The sequence below is a fragment of the Caenorhabditis briggsae genome (assembly GCF_000004555.2).
Source record: "Caenorhabditis briggsae complete genome, chrI, whole genome shotgun sequence".
In the NCBI taxonomy this organism is placed as follows: Eukaryota; Metazoa; Nematoda; class Chromadorea; order Rhabditida; family Rhabditidae; genus Caenorhabditis; species Caenorhabditis briggsae.
In genome coordinates, this window is record NC_013489.2 from 8,961,044 (window position 1) to 8,976,440 (window position 15,397).

Genomic DNA, 15,397 nt, shown 5'->3' on the forward strand with positions numbered 1-15,397 from the left:
ACGGTATCTCATTTCCTGTAACTTTAATTTTATTTATTTATTTCAACGAAGGGAAGAAAACCACTAACACGTGAAAAGTATATGAATCTAGGAGATATAACAGGGACATACATTTGTAGTAAATGGGAGACGGAGGAAAAACCGAGTTAGTAGTTGTTGAATTCAAGACAAGAAAAGTTGAATTCAAGACTTTTTTTTTGAAAGCCACTGACGAGGGCTTCACCGGAAACACTTCGGCGGGTAAAGAGTTCCAACATCTGATTACTCTATTAGAGAGAAATTGAGAAGATATTTTTGTTGAGTTCTTGATGAGTGATTTGAGATAGTATTTGTGACGTCGCAATGATCCAGCATGATTAAATATCTCGAAAATTGCAACCTCCATGATAATTTCTTTGGAAACAATAATTTTATACGTGTAGACCAAATCATATAGAGCCTCCGATAGAGCCAAACAGCTTAACTGACATTCTTCAAGTGCTTCATAACAGATATCAAAAAGTTGTCATCTGACAAATTGTTCACCATAATAACAACAATATTTTTTCCAGCTGACCACTTTTCTATACCTTTCCAAAACAAATTGGCTCAAAGTGGACGTTTGGGGGTGGTCTATTAGAGTGTTTACGGTATTTTGTCACAAAAGTTTGAGGTTCTGTGTTTTGAGATCGATCTGTTAGAAAAAATATCAGAGATGCCCTGATTCTGGAATCAATGAAATTATTATTTGTCGGGATTCCGTTTTCCGAAATTCGAAAAAATTTATATATTCTGAGTTCGGGATTCCGGATTCCGAGAAATTGATGAAAAAATAAAGGACCATTTTTTTTTAAAAGAAATTTTCCGCACACTGAAAATATATGGATTCCGCGCTTTTTTCGGTCCGCATTCGGATTCCTAGAAATCAACTTCATTCCGAATTTCGTATTCCTGATTAAAAATTCGGATTGCGAGAAAATTATTTTGTTGAAGCAGACTCCAAAATCCAACTGATTACAATTTTTCAAAAGGGATTGTTATGAAGACAGGAACGAGAGGAACCTTCTGAAGTTTCCTCAAAATGTGGTCTGAATGACTCATCACAATGAAGATAAATGACCGGGATTTCATTGAATTTTCGTTGTTTCAGAATATTCGCGAATTTAAAACTTTCGAAATTCCGGGATACTCACAGATTCAAAAAGTTATATTCCACACACCTCTGATTTAATGTTTAGATACACCGGAATATTAGATAATTTGAAGTTTAAACTTACACTCCAAACAATGTCAGTCGACTGATATAGAGCAATAAACTAAGAAGAGAGCAACAATCGATTGAGCAATCGAAACATCTCATGGACCTATCTTTGAATGGTCTAACAGATTCAAGAATGACTTGAAGGAAAATGAGACTGGCAACACAAATCATCCATTTTGGAATTTTGGGTTCAATTGGACAATGATCCAGTTTTGATACTCCAACGAACATCAAAAAAGAAGGAATTCCGAAAGCCATAACGAGAAGAAACAAGAAAACTGCTAGAAATTATTCAATTTATTTCTAATTTGTATTCCAGAAACTCACGAAAACAGCAGCAACATGCCAAACCGGATGAAGATTTCGTCATTTCGAGCGAAAACTGAAGTAAGTCAACACACCACAAGTTGATTTTATAAGCAAAATTGTGTCGCTGAACTGATAACAGGTGAATGGTTTTATATCAGTTATAGAAGGAAATCGATTCTCCTATACATTTGTTCATTGGAGATCTTTGGGAGACGTGATCTAAAATTAATAATTTGCAAATTTTGCAAATTTTTGAATACAGGAATGGGGTCCAGGATCCAAGGGTACATCGAAAAGGGTACATCAAAGGTACACCGAGTTTTTAGGGTACATTGGTTCCGAGGGTACAGGGGATCTTAGACTGTAAGGCGTTTCAGCCTAAGCCTATAATTTTGAGCAGAACGCAAAATAGGATGTATAAAAATATTTATTAACTTTTTTTGTCATCCCACATGTTCCGAAAAAATGTACCCTTGGAACCAATGTACCCTAAGAACTCGATGTACCCTTTTTCGATGTACCCTTGGATACTGGGCCCAGGATGGACTTCTCTGTTATCCTTTTCTTTTTCATTGAAAATCACTTTTAGGTGTCCAGAAATTGATTTCTGAAAATCTTTTTTAAAGAAAGTTTTTTTCTTGGATAAAAAACTCCGACAAACCTTGGGAAAGGTTCCGACCTAATAGTATTATTTTTCAATTTCCGACCAACATCCGGCCCCGCCCCGCTACAGAGCCGTTTTTGGGCAAGTTCCAATCGACGAGGGACTCGATGAGAAAAATAATCACTCGTGATGAGAAATGGGTGCTCTATATCAGTTATACCAAAAAGTGCCTATAGAAAAGGAGATTTTTAAAAAAGAATTTGTCGCTTTGGGTGGGATAGTTGAAGTAATTTTCCCGGAGCTGCTTCCGGACTCCAATACCATCAACTTTGGTTCTACTGCTTTCCAATGGAAAATGATTTATGGTCATTGCTGTAACCAGCCGAGGGGCACAATGTTGAAACTTCAGCATGGTAACGAAAAACCACACAATTCTTCGAAGATCCACTGAAATCTCCAGTCTCTTGGAATCTATGTTCTGACTCGCCCACCGTACACTTCCGGACCGGGGCCAACTTATTATAACCTCTTCCAATCTTTTCAGAGCCATCTTGCTATAAAAAATTAATCTCTGCAAGGATGTCGATAAGTGGTTGAGCCGCTTTTTTGCCATTTTTTAGAGTTCTACGAAAACTGATTCGGCCAATTTTCGTTGGGCTTGCAATACATATTTTATCAACTTTTGTGAACTACATATCTCATTGATGCTTATTTCACTCAACAAAACTTGAATTATTAAAAAATTTTGAAGGACCAAAAGTTTTTGAACAACCTAATAGTTACAATAAATACAACAAAGTATTCAATCAAAGATCTAAGAAGAGGTGATGTAACAAAAAGTTCACATCTTATTACAGTAAGTATGAAGACCAATATCAATTTACCTTGATTGGTCCGTTCTTTGTTACTTTTCTGACCTGATTTGTTCTGGAAATCGAAATTCGCACTATCCTTTCGTACGCGTGAGAACCATTCTAACTTTGTTTTCGAATACACTGTTTTCATGAATCTGACAAAATGTATTTTTTATTGTCACTAGTGTGAGTGAATTCAATTATCTTGATTCGATAGTGTCGACAAAATCAGGAATGGTCACAATGTGTGCATGTTGTATTCTTCGTTAGTTTCAGCTCAAATTAATAATTTCCATAATTTGAAATGTTCTAGCATGCTACATATCGATTATGACAGTTTTCCTAGTGGTCCCGGTTCTTTTCATCGTTGTTGGAATCATCAAATTCAATGATTTTCCGATTGATTCAAGAATTCCAATTTGGATGATTTCAATTGCAGGAGCGATTCTTTTGGAAAGAGTTGTAGAAGCAATTAAAACAATGGGAGATAGTAAATTTACTCGGGGAAATTCAAAACCAGAAGGAGCAGATGCAATAGAAGAATGAGAGCAACAGAAAAAAGAAAATCAATCGACAGTGGTCATGGTTTTTCTATTTTTGATTCGAATTATAGTTTTCAGTGGGTTAGTAAATAGAGCACCTTTAGTAACTTTTCAAGAGAGAATGTTCTCTTAACTTTTAGAACAATTGTCGGCTGTGTCTTCACATTTTCAATTTACGAACAACGAGAGAAATGCGATGGACTCGTATTCTGGTATTCATTTATTTATTGTGCCTTATCCGTTGCCATCTACGGTCTTTTCATTCTACTCGTCGCTTGTCTTTGCTGTTTACTTGCACTGAATATCACATTATCTTGAGAATGAACTCTTTCTTCTGCTTATGTATTTCTAAAAGTAACCAGGAACTTCCAGGTTAAATAATTCTCCCTTCCCCCATCTGTTTTTCTTTTCTCTCATGTTTCTCTAGTTTACAACACCATTTCGTGTCAGGTTTTCTTTCGAAAAATTAGTTCCGCGTTCTGTTCTGAACATTTGAAGTATTGAACGAAAAAGATATCCAAAGAATCACATTTTGAACCTTTTAGCTGATCAGTCACTTCTCAACTAAAAGTGACATAAAATTACTTTACGTATTATTCTAGAACGAAAAAAAAGGAGCTTTGGAAGAGAAAAGCTTTTGGCTGTGGCCTGAGGTCCCACAACGACAACTACCGTAATTTAAAATATTCTTATTTCCCGTATTTATTCCCTCGTTTTTCACTAATTTTCTGTTGATTTTCCCAAAAAAGTAGGAATATAAACATTTTGATATAGTGAAAAGATTGACTGAATCGAGAATAAAAATTCTGGAAAATATTTCTATCGGTTACTGTAGTTTTCGTTATGGGACCTTCGGCCACAGGCACCGGCGTTTCTCTTCATTCTCTTCACAGCTCCTCCTTCTGCAGCTACGCCTACTCCTCATTCCCCCTAGTCCACATTGCCCATCCTAGTCCTAGCCATGGACGGGGACTTCTCCTATTGCTCCCGTATCGATTTTTCAGCATAATTCCTAAGTATAAACATGTGCGAGATCTTGGTGTGATTTTCTTAAAAGACCTGAGAAATCAAAGACTTCGGTCTTGAATTATTGGAAGATGGTGGCTGAACAACGGTTTAAATTTTATTAAAAAAGGGCTAATAGTCAAATTGTAATTCTTCGAAAACTCCAACTTGTTAACTTCCCGAAACTGATAAATCTACTACATATACATATACGAATTTAGAGAAATTTGTGTACTTTTGGAAATCATTTAAAAAAAGATTTCAAATTTGAAACATCATTATTAATGGAGAAAACTAGTCAAAAAGAGATGACATTATTTTCAGTAACATGCCGTCAAAATCAGCTGTCACCTCTAAGATGGCATTCTTAACTATGCTTCGTGAGTTTCTGACAAATGAATTTTCTGTGATTTTATACTTTTCTAGCATGTGTGATTGTGATTACACTGTTCTGTTTGGCTGTTCCATTAACCATGATCACGATCGGAATAACCAAAATGGACGATTGCGAAGCTGATCCAAGAATCCCAATTTGGATGATTGTAATTGCTGTTCGAGAGACTCGTTGGGTCCGTCAATACTATTAAAGACAGAAAGTTTCTCAAAGAAAATCCAAAACCAGAATTTTCGGAAGATGGAGGCAATGATACTCTAGTTGACTGGAAAAACAGAAGAAAGAACAATAAGTCGACTCTTTTCGCTTTCTTGGGATCCTTCGTCCGATTGATTCAATTTGTCGCGTAAGTTATACTCCATCTTTCTAATCCGCGTCGATCAAAACTTTTTAGGTTCGTTGTCGGATGCTTCTGGGTATTCGGAATCTATTCTGACAGTGACCGTTGCAATGGATACGTTTTCTGGACTTCTTACTTCTATTGTCTTATCTCAATCATCTTCTACATTGTCGGTGCTTGTGTCTTGGGATGTGTCTGCTGCTGTATAGCTGTGCTGTCATCTGATTAGAATGGAACGCTGGGGAGATGAAAGAAACACTTTTTTCTAAATGCTCATGATGATAATAATAATAATTCTTGTTCAATTTTTCTTGCAGCGACATTTTTCTTCAATAAAAATATTTCTGAATTACTCAAGATCCAAAATAGTAATGGTTTAGAGAAGGTAGAAGTAGGTAATTAGAGGGGCCTACAATTTAATTGCATATAATGTTTAAAAAATTATGTATTTCCGTAATATTATCGCGAATTTTTTTAAAATTCATAGTCCCCGAAAAACGATCCTGAAAAACTGACTTGTAAAAAACAGCACGGCGCCGGAACTCAAATCCTCGACCCGTTTCGCGACCTTTTTTTGAATTATTAAAGGCGTTTTTCCGGCAATAATATTATGGGGTTATTCAGTGAGAAGCAATTCAGCAAATTGCTGGTTTTTTCCTGAATTGAATTTCTGTGATTAATTGGTCTCCCCGAGTTCAGGCAAAGAGTTTCTTCCGCCCATTACCATTGCCATGATAAAAGAAGAACATTTTCTCATTTGTTTATTGGTAGTTCTACTTTTTGTTAATTCTAAAAAAATCGAATTTTTGTTTCAGCATCAGCATGCCTTCCGACATCGGTTTAACTGAAAAACTAGCATTCTTGAGTGTACTTCGTAAGGAAAAACGTTCCAATATTTATTTTTTAATAATTTTCAGCAGTCCTAATTGGAATCACCATAATTTGTCTGGCAATTCCAATAGTGATGCTTACAATCGGAATTTTGAAAATGAACGATTGTGAAGCTGATCCAAGGCTTCCAATGTGGATGATTGTGATGGCTATTCTAATGTTGGCTGAGAGATTTACTGGATCCATAAACACTGTCAAAGATAGAGTGTTTCTAAATGAAAACCCAAAACCTAAATTTTCGGAGGATGGAGGTTCGGAAGAACTACTTGACTGGAATAACAGAAGAGAGTCAATCAAATCGACTGTCGTCGTTTCAATTGGATCTTTAATCCGTTTGATTCAGTTCATTGCGTAAAAACTATCAATCCTCTATGATTAACACTTCTAAATATTTTCCAGATTTGTTGTCGGATGCTTCTGGGTTTTCGGAATCTCTTCTGAGCGTGATCGATGCAACGTATACGTCTTCTGGGCATCCTACATATATTGCATTCTCTCAATCACTTTCTACGCTCTTGGCGCTTGTCTTGGTCCGTACTGTTTGCGTTTGGGGACTGAAGAGAAAAACAAGATCAACTATTATTAACTTATTTCATTTCAGACTTATTTGATTTTTAACCTTTTTTGCAGTTTCAGCGAATTCACTAACTTTTATCATTATGATACAATAAAATTAAACATCGTTTCTTTTCTCGAACATGTTGAGAAATTTGTTTCCAACAACTGAAACATTCCTAAGCGTTGAGAGATGGCTCCCGAACGTTTTCTAAGCCTTATTCTAGATAAGAATGAACGGTTCCCTGCTTATTTTGGCTGCGTACATTTGATATTCAGCCAAGTCGAATTTCATGGAGTACATAAAAGCCAAAAGAAAGAAACTTGAAAGAGTTGGGGACTACAGTAATTATGATAAAACAAATCCCTTCAATTTGGAAGTATTGCCGTTGAAATCGGGCAGATTTAAAATGTTTTCTATTTTGATTTATTTAAATCCTGACAATTTGCTTGATCAATAAGTTTCCTAGTCTCAGATACCGTAACCACACTAATGGAACGCGCCCTAAACCGTCATCTTTGAGACCATATATCTCCGTTTCAATTAAAGACATCAAAAAGTGATTCACTGGTAAAATGGTGGTTACACAATCAAACGTATTTTGTCAGTTAAGCATTTATTGATAGCTTTCACAAGAAACGAGCTAAATTGGCTCAAAGTTAAAAGTTAGGGTGGCGTTCTATCAGAGTGTTTACGGTTTCGAAGAAATGAATTCCAGATTTCCAATGAATATACATATTGTGATTATTCTGCAAATGAAGGAATTCAATTGTAATATAGGTGTCAATTACAGTATTCCCTGATATCTTGAATTTGAAAGCAAGGTTCTGAATGGCGGCTGAGTGGCGGCTGTAGAAAAGCTGGCTGATACATGGCTGGCTCTAGGAATACTGTAAACTCTAATGACTACATTTTTCCGAAAAGATCAAATAATGTTTTTGATTCCAGATACTGATATATAGAATAAAACTGTTTGTTCCAAGTAGAGTTATATACAATTGGCAAATTGCAAACTTGCAACTTCTCTCTCAATTATTCGATCTAAACATCCTGCTAAAATATTCTGATAAATCATTAATTTCTCTCTAATCAGCATAAAATCAAAAATTCTGTTTGCCATTCCAACTATTTGACATTACCATGAAAGGAAGTAACAATAAGATCATAGTTTAGTGTAAAAGAATGCACCCAATTCCAGCTCATTTTCTTCTTCTTCTCAATGAAAAAAACTGATAAGAGTTATCATATAAACCTCCCCGAAAGGCAACTTCTTGCTGAATTAACGACTTATTTTCACTTTTCAAATAGTTTACCGCTCTATCAAAATGTCGAGAGCAGCTGATATTGCTTTGATTTGTGCATGTTGCTGTGGATTGCGTAAGACTATAAATGAAGATAGAGGAAAAGGGTATTTGTTTCCAGAAGTGTTCATAGCAATGACATGTTTTCTATTGGCAGTTCCAATATATCTTTTGGTGGTTGGAATTGTGGAAATGGATAGTTGTGCGGCTGATTCCAGAATTCCAGTCTGGATGATCTGCACAGCAGCTTTAATGATAATTGAAAGAATGATGGAATCAGTGAATCAAGCAATGGATCGCAAATTTTTGAACAATTATCCAAAACCAGAAATTGAGGATGGAGATATAAAAATAGCAGAATGGGAAAAACTAAGAAGCGAAAATAAGTCAAAAGCGCTTTTTGGTTTGATTTCTTTGAGTCGATTGGCTATTTTTGTTTCGTAAGTTGAACATTCCGTAAAATCTGTAATAGAAGAGCCCCTAAATTTCAACTTTCAGCCAATATACACAAATGAGATATACAAAACCGTACTTTTCAGATGATTTTTGGCCATTTTAACCATTTTTAGGAGTCTGAATCACTTTGAAAATTTTGGAGAATGTAAAATAGACCGAGATTGAAAACTTTGCATCTACAGAATTTTTTGAATGTTTCTAGTTATTCAGCTATTTGCCGATTTCTGAACGACACCCCTTTTTTGTCTGTTTTTATACTCAAAACGTGAAAAATCAGGTGTCTTTCAGGAATCAGCAAATAGCTGAAAACTAGGAATTTTTGAAGAAAATCTGCGAATGCAAAATTTTCAACGAGATCCATAATACTCTTTTATAACAGGTTTTATTTTAGTTTATCGAACTGTATTAGAGTAGATGTTTTTCATCCAATTTTAATTCAAACCTGTCTACTTTCAGAACAATCGTTGGAAGCGTTTTCGTCTTCTCCTCTTATTCAACTCGTTCCCAGTGTGATGGTCTTCTCTATTGGTCTGCATTCGTATACTGTATCGTCACTCTTTCTCTATCAGCACTTGGATTGATTATTCTCGGAGGAATGTGTCTTGTTCTAGTGATTCTAGCAACGAAATCTAGAAGCTAGACGATAAACAAAAAAATCGGAGCCTAGTCTACAGTAACCATTTTTTGTTTACAAGTTCCTCTACGCGATTTTTTTGAATTGACAATACCGTAAAAACTGTAATAGAATGCCAAGCTAGCTCAATTTTCTCCACTTCTGTAGGATGAGATTATTGAGTTCAAAATGCAAGGAACAGGTGGAGTTCTATTACAACTTTTACTTCAAAAAAGTCTTTAGAATTGGAATACGATCTGTTTATTAGTAATAGTTCTGTATTTGGTTCAAAAACTGACAAGAGAGAAGTGGGGACTAGCAGAAATATACAAGCGCATGGAAACACAGATTAGAACACGAGATCAAATATAAGTTAGTGTTGACTGGAATCATTTTCAAATTGCATGAAGTTATGTGATGCTTTGGCGAAGACCTTTTGTGTTGAGAATCTTTTTTCCACACATTGCACAAATTCCCTTCTGGTATGCGCACGTGGAGCAGTAGTGACTTCCTGGCTGCAAAATCCAATTGTTAAAAATCATAGTTATCAAATCCCAAGATGGGTCACTTCTCGACCAGTTTTTTAAATTTCAGTATGAAAATTATTGGAAAAAAAACCAATTTGAACGGATGCAGTTAGCATTTGATGAAAAAAAAAATCTAACCTGATGAATCAGCATTTTGCAAAGTTTGCATTTGGCACCAACGATTGTAGCTCTGAAAAAGAATACACAATTATACAATATTTTTTCTCAATTTACTTTTTCTGAACTCCAATCAGCCGATTCTTAGTAGTCATTGTCTTGGGACCAGTTCCGTCCGCATTCCGATTGACTTTCTTGTTTCGATACGGATCCACGCCAACAATTTTCCCCAACTTCTTTTCGCAATCTCCACAAACCATTTTTGCACTAAAACCAGGTTCTCAGTAAATTTTTATAGTCAATGGGCAAATACTGTGTTACGATTGTACGTATATTACCATATGAGACATTTTGTTTAAACCGAATTTTTCATTAAGAAAACAAGGTCATACACAAAGAAACGAGCAGATCAAAATATGATAAAAATTAATAAATAAGAGATCGATCAGAATCACTGCTGTTGGGCATGAGCCTGAAGCTCATTGGATAGAGCCATATTCAGCTCTTCCAACTTTCTCTTGAGAATTCCGATTCCCATTGTCACAATTCGTTGAACTGGGAGTGCACCAGTTCCTTCAACTGAAAAATCACAAGATTTGATATGAAGCACTACTTTTTGAGACCAAATACAAAGTTATATTGTTGAACGCTGGTAAAAGATTTTAGAGATTGAAGTAAAATAACTTTTTCATGAACAAGCACTGACTATTTAAATCTACAACTACAAGTTATGAACTTACTCGAAAACCAGAATTTGTTTGGTTTTGCATTTTGATCGAACGGAGCCTCTTTTTCGGCGCTGTCTTCTGGCAAAGAAGAGTGATCACTTCTGAAAATTGATAATATAGGAATTTCAGCATTCCATTTGATCTTTTTTTACTTTGGCCATTCCTCGACGTTCGGATAAATTGTGTGCCGAAGAGCGTTGTCCGGATCGTACTCGAATGCAACTCCACATGTCGGGTTCCATTTCGCATGCTCCTTTCCGAATCCTTTTTTTGCGTATGCTTTCAGATTTAGTTCCTGTCCTTTTCGCAATTTCACAATCAGAATTTCTTCTCGGGCGTGAAACTCATCTCGAACTGCTCCGCGTTCGCGAAGGGCTTCTCCGCAGGCTGGACGAACAGTCTTAAACCGGTCATGATTGCATACAAGGAGCAAATTGATGATTAACACACCGTTTCAACGCCCAGAGGGCGCAAATCTGCTGTGGTAACTGCCAAAGTAGCTTCATCAGTACACTTCGTTTGCAGAATGAATGGAATGGAACATTCATCGCAGAATTCGGCACATTCACACTCCTTCAATTATTATTCTGTTTGAATGCCGAAAAAAACTACTCACTCTGGTGTACTGCATTTTCTCGACATGGTAGTCTGACAGAAATGGAATTAGTCCCATTCGGTGAGCAATGAACTCATCATGAAGAACCGATGTGTTTGTTTCAATTTGAACCCAATCGATGGCGATAGTTGGAACCTGAGACAATAAACTATATGTAATAAAGTTACATAGGAATCGAAGAAAAAAACTAACTTCTATCGCAATTACGCAGGTAATCGAAACAGAAGCGATTATTTTTACCCCTAAGTAATTTGATGGATAAAAAACAAAACTATACTTACTTCTGCCATAAAGACGCGTCTCAATGAATTAGCAACACTCAAATCTGTGTCCCATAGCACAAATTTGATTAAATCGTTTGTGAGTTCTGTGACTTCGATGTTTGGCTGATTTGCGTACGGCATGACTGGAAATTAGGATTTATATTTGAGAATTTATGAAATATTGTTCGAAAGAGACTGTGAGATGTTAAATAGACTGCATTCCGCAGAATTCCTGATATTTTTTGATAATTCGAAGACGTTTTTTTTTCAAATACATGGACACTAAACAACGCGCAGGTGTAATTTCGGAGTGTCGTAGGGAAAAGTCCTACAGCGCTCGAGGGTACGGTAACACTCATTTCAACTGTGCGATTTTCCACTCAAATTTTCAAATCATCATCTTGAAGGCTTAGAATTGTATTATTTTTAGAGCACCACTTTTACAGCCATAGAAAACGTTATTATAAGTTCAAATACATTAAAAGGTTTCAGATGAACAGATACGATCGTGCCATCACCATTTTCTCGCCGGACGGCCACTTATTCCAAGTGGAATACGCCCAAGAGGCTGTCAAAAAAGGATCCACCGCTGTATGTTAACAAGCAAACAAATCCTAAAAAGTAGTTGTTTTTGTTTTTCGAAAACAGTGTCTGCTCGTTACTATACAAAATTTCTGTCTCCATCTTACTTCTAGGTTAATTGTGACAAAAATTAGAAGCTTTTATTGTTCGCAATTTTATACTAATCTGAAATTTTTTCAGGTTGGAGTTCGCGGAAAGGATTGCATCGTGATTGGTGTGGAGAAGAAGTCTATTCCAGCCCTTCAAGATGATCGCACGATTCGTAAAATTCACATGATCGACGACCACGTTATGCTTGCCTTCGCTGGACTGTCTGCTGATGCTCGTGTTCTCGTTGACCGGGCTCGCATCGAGTGCCAATCATACAAGTTGACGCTCGAAGATCCTGTCACAGTCGCTTACATCTCGAGATATATTGCTAACACAAAGCAGGTGAGGGTTTCTGTGTTTGAAGTTTTCGAATATAAGTTTCAAGCGGTTCACCCAATCCCCGGGACGCCGTCCATTCGGAATCTCCATGCTTATTGGAGGATTCGATCATGATGGAACTCCGCGCCTTTTCAAAACCGAACCATCAGGAGCCTATTATGAGTACGTCGCTAACTCGACTGGAAGAGGAGAAAAGCCAGTGCGCGAATATCTTGAAGAGCACTACAGCGAGGAAACTACAGCTGACGAAGCCACCACTCTCAAGCTGGTCGTCAAGTCATTGGCTCAGGTTGTTCCACCAGGATCACAGAACATTGAGATTGCTGTTATGAAAAAAGTCAATGTGAGTTTTATTTTTTATTTATCTATCTTCTTTCATTTTGAGCATCTAGAGAATCTAGCCTGATTAATTTTTGCAAATTTAAATTTCAGGATGAGCTTCAACAACGTGTGTTGACGATTGAAGAAATCGAAGCACTTCTGAAGGTTGTGGAAGCTGAACGAGTTGCTGCTGAGGCTGAAGAGGCTGCATCCAAGAAAAAGTAGAAACCGATGATCGTCAGCTTTATTCATCCTCCGTGTGTATTGATTTCCCCGTTATTCGCTCCTTTTTCCCATTGAAAACCTAATTTATTTTATTCATCTTTATTGACGGGAATGAAACTTCCTTTTCCCTACAATTTCAAGAATGCAGAAGCGAAAAAACAAAAAGAAGCGATATATTTGAATTGACAACATAATTGTGGGGTTCATTGAAAAAGAAGTGAAAAATAGAACGAAATTTCCCAAGATGCCGTTAGAGAAAAGCTATTTCTAAAATTTTCTTCGAATCCAGGTCTAGCTCGAGTTATTCTCCCAAAACGTGGAGGCTGAAACTATTTTCTGAAAGTATTACTGTACAAGGTCCCTTGATTTCTGTTTAACGTTACTGAAAACCAGACTTGAGAAAAACTGCCTTCTTTTTCACACTGGAAAAATGTTCTGAAATTTCAGCATTCTTCTGAATTTTTTTGAAAAAAATGCTGAACGACAATCCGTTCTTTGTGATCTTTTTATTTGGCAGAAATGTTTTTTTTAGATTGACCGAAAATATATTTTCAATCCGGACTTTAAAAATTCTAAAAAAAAGTCTAGCCGGCCAGTTGCAAGAATTCTGAAAACCCATCCACTGCTTCGAAAAGCTGCTCTGGTTATGCAAATCGTTCTATACATTTCCTTTACTCGCAAAGGAGGTGAGGACCCAAAACAGAAATAGGCGGCCCCGAGGAAAGGAGCAAAAGTGAATTTGAATATGAAGAGGTGCGAAGATTTGATTGAGGTTTCTCTACTTGGAACCAGTTCTGACACATTTTCAAATTATCATCGATTTTGAAAAATAGTTGAATTTCTGGTATTATTTTGGTACAAAAAATCGGAGATATTACAGAGAAAACAGTTAAGAATAGTGCTGGAATTTTAGTTTCAGTAAACCAAAAATTGCTTTTTCAATGCGAAAAAGAGTCATTTTCAAATGCAATTTATTCAACTTCTAGGAGGCTTTGAACTTTTTGTGCATAATTATACTTAAAAGTATGTGAGATCTTCTATTTCAAAATTTTCAGACTTGGCAAAATTAACCCGCTCAAAGTGCAGACAAATTTTTAAAATTTCCCAAACTTCCATATTGAATCATGAAAATCCACAGGATTTTAAGTACAACTCAAAAAATATCGTTCTGAAACCGAGTAGGAGTGGAGAGAATTACATTTGAAAACTGTAGATTTTGCATTGAAAATTGAAAGATACTGAAACTAAAATTTCAGCACTTAATTGATAAGCTTCTAAACAGAATGTCTGAAACCAACTACTTAGCTCATTCAAAGCCTGGTACGTACAATGGTACTAAATAGTCTCCCCTTTTTCTCTATTCTTCCGTTCCTTGACTATTCGACGGCCCGTAATAACCGAATTTGCTGCTCAAGAAAAGAAGGAAGGGGCGGGGCTTACAAGATCTATTGGTGGTACGTTTTGAGCGAAAGCTTACCTCAAGACAGCGGTTATTATTAAGACTCTTCGAATACTTTTTTCCACCCCTTCTGCCGATTTTGTTGAGAAACCAATTGCAAAAAAAAAATCAAAAAAATATCTCCATGTCCTATTAATTGAATTTTATGATACGAATACATCTGAACACATTTTCTTTTGTCTCCGCAAAAAAAAGACGAAGGAAGTTTGTCAAAAAAAGGGAACGATGGATCACAGAGAAAACGAGAACAAACTGAATTTACTACTGAAATCAGAGCATTCTCCTATCCCTCATTCTCCTTTTCCATTTTCATACTTTCAGGTCTGAGGATTCTTTCTTTTTACACTTTTTTTAGTTCTCTTTTATCCTCCTTTTTAAAAGGGAACAAAAAGAAAGTTCGTCTTTTTTTTCTTTCAAAAGGTATCTTCTCCTTCTTTTTCTGCCACCGAATTTTGATTCAATTTAGGTTCGACGCGCAGAAATCTCTTCCTTTACTTTGCCCATTTTCTCTGCCTTTTTCCATACTTTTTTGTAAAAATTTTTGGTAAATAATGTGTGAAATGGTGCCCTTCTTCTTTTTTGGACAAAATAAAAGGAGGATTCTGAATTTTATGATCTACAAATAGTAAATATTCAAATAAATATCAATTGATTGCTTTTCCCTTATTTGTTGTATTTTGAAACTGTTTTCTTATTTGGTTTATGCCAAGGACTTCCGCACAAATGAGACTGAGCTCTTCATTTTAAGACCAAACTTTTTTACAAGACGGAGCAGAATTACCCGAATGATAGTTTTTATAAAATTTGAGTGAAGCGTTAAATTTAGCTTAAACTTGGAGTGCGAAATTTCAAATAACTCATCAATAAACTGGCCAATTTTCGAATTTTTTGACCATCTTCGAGCTGAGTTATCGCTTGTCAAAGTTGCTTCATCTCATGAAAATTTGAAGAACATTACGCCCATCTTTGGACAACCATCTTTGGCTCATCTTTGGACAACCATAAATACCTATCATTCTGGGTAA

General features: G+C 36.1%; 8 protein-coding genes across 8 annotated transcripts in view; 5 read left to right on the forward strand and 3 right to left on the reverse strand.

The window, feature by feature from the left end:
- Window positions 1-1,610, reverse strand: part of CBG25271 — a gene marked incomplete at both ends in the record, with an annotated part of 2,776 nt that extends 1,166 nt beyond the window's left edge. The window contains 2 exons of the mRNA XM_045239301.1: window positions 1,257-1,521; window positions 1,568-1,610. Of these exons, the coding sequence (XP_045099280.1) occupies window positions 1,257-1,521; window positions 1,568-1,610 (308 nt within the window). The remainder of the gene's footprint in view (window positions 1-1,256; window positions 1,522-1,567) is intronic.
- Window positions 1,611-3,241: 1,631 nt separating this feature from the next.
- On the forward strand, window positions 3,242-3,850 carry CBG25270 (the record flags this gene model as incomplete). Its single annotated transcript, XM_045239308.1, has 3 exons — window positions 3,242-3,272; window positions 3,321-3,497; window positions 3,690-3,850. 3 exons carry the CDS (start codon window positions 3,242-3,244, stop codon window positions 3,848-3,850), a joined length of 369 nt encoding a protein of 122 aa, XP_045099279.1.
- A 1,032-nt stretch (window positions 3,851-4,882) lies between these two features.
- CBG12353 lies at window positions 4,883-5,517 on the forward strand (the record flags this gene model as incomplete). The annotated part of the gene is made up of 4 exons (XM_002639594.2): window positions 4,883-4,934; window positions 4,981-5,118; window positions 5,177-5,294; window positions 5,343-5,517. The coding sequence occupies 4 exons, from the start codon at window positions 4,883-4,885 to the stop codon at window positions 5,515-5,517; spliced, it is 483 nt and encodes a 160-aa protein (XP_002639640.2).
- A 593-nt stretch (window positions 5,518-6,110) lies between these two features.
- Window positions 6,111-6,765, forward strand: CBG12352 (the record flags this gene model as incomplete). Its single annotated transcript, XM_045239320.1, has 3 exons — window positions 6,111-6,162; window positions 6,209-6,530; window positions 6,579-6,765. The coding sequence occupies 3 exons, from the start codon at window positions 6,111-6,113 to the stop codon at window positions 6,763-6,765; spliced, it is 561 nt and encodes a 186-aa protein (XP_045094840.1).
- Window positions 6,766-8,060: 1,295 nt separating this feature from the next.
- On the forward strand, window positions 8,061-9,132 carry CBG25269 (the record flags this gene model as incomplete). Its single annotated transcript, XM_045239327.1, has 3 exons — window positions 8,061-8,112; window positions 8,158-8,476; window positions 8,949-9,132. The coding sequence occupies 3 exons, from the start codon at window positions 8,061-8,063 to the stop codon at window positions 9,130-9,132; spliced, it is 555 nt and encodes a 184-aa protein (XP_045099278.1).
- Window positions 9,133-9,515: 383 nt separating this feature from the next.
- Window positions 9,516-10,009, reverse strand: CBG25151 (the record flags this gene model as incomplete). The annotated part of the gene is made up of 3 exons (XM_002639592.1): window positions 9,516-9,620; window positions 9,771-9,822; window positions 9,867-10,009. The coding sequence occupies 3 exons, from the start codon at window positions 10,007-10,009 to the stop codon at window positions 9,516-9,518; spliced, it is 300 nt and encodes a 99-aa protein (XP_002639638.1).
- Window positions 10,010-10,200: 191 nt separating this feature from the next.
- Window positions 10,201-11,497, reverse strand: Cbr-rpb-3 (the record flags this gene model as incomplete). The annotated part of the gene is made up of 6 exons (XM_002639591.1): window positions 10,201-10,328; window positions 10,490-10,578; window positions 10,630-10,877; window positions 10,928-11,047; window positions 11,094-11,228; window positions 11,375-11,497. 6 exons carry the CDS (start codon window positions 11,495-11,497, stop codon window positions 10,201-10,203), a joined length of 843 nt encoding a protein of 280 aa, XP_002639637.1.
- A 351-nt stretch (window positions 11,498-11,848) lies between these two features.
- Window positions 11,849-12,913, forward strand: Cbr-pas-4 (the record flags this gene model as incomplete). The annotated part of the gene is made up of 4 exons (XM_002639590.1): window positions 11,849-11,947; window positions 12,119-12,370; window positions 12,414-12,710; window positions 12,800-12,913. The coding sequence occupies 4 exons, from the start codon at window positions 11,849-11,851 to the stop codon at window positions 12,911-12,913; spliced, it is 762 nt and encodes a 253-aa protein (XP_002639636.1).
- Between the last annotated feature and the right edge of the window lie 2,484 nt (window positions 12,914-15,397).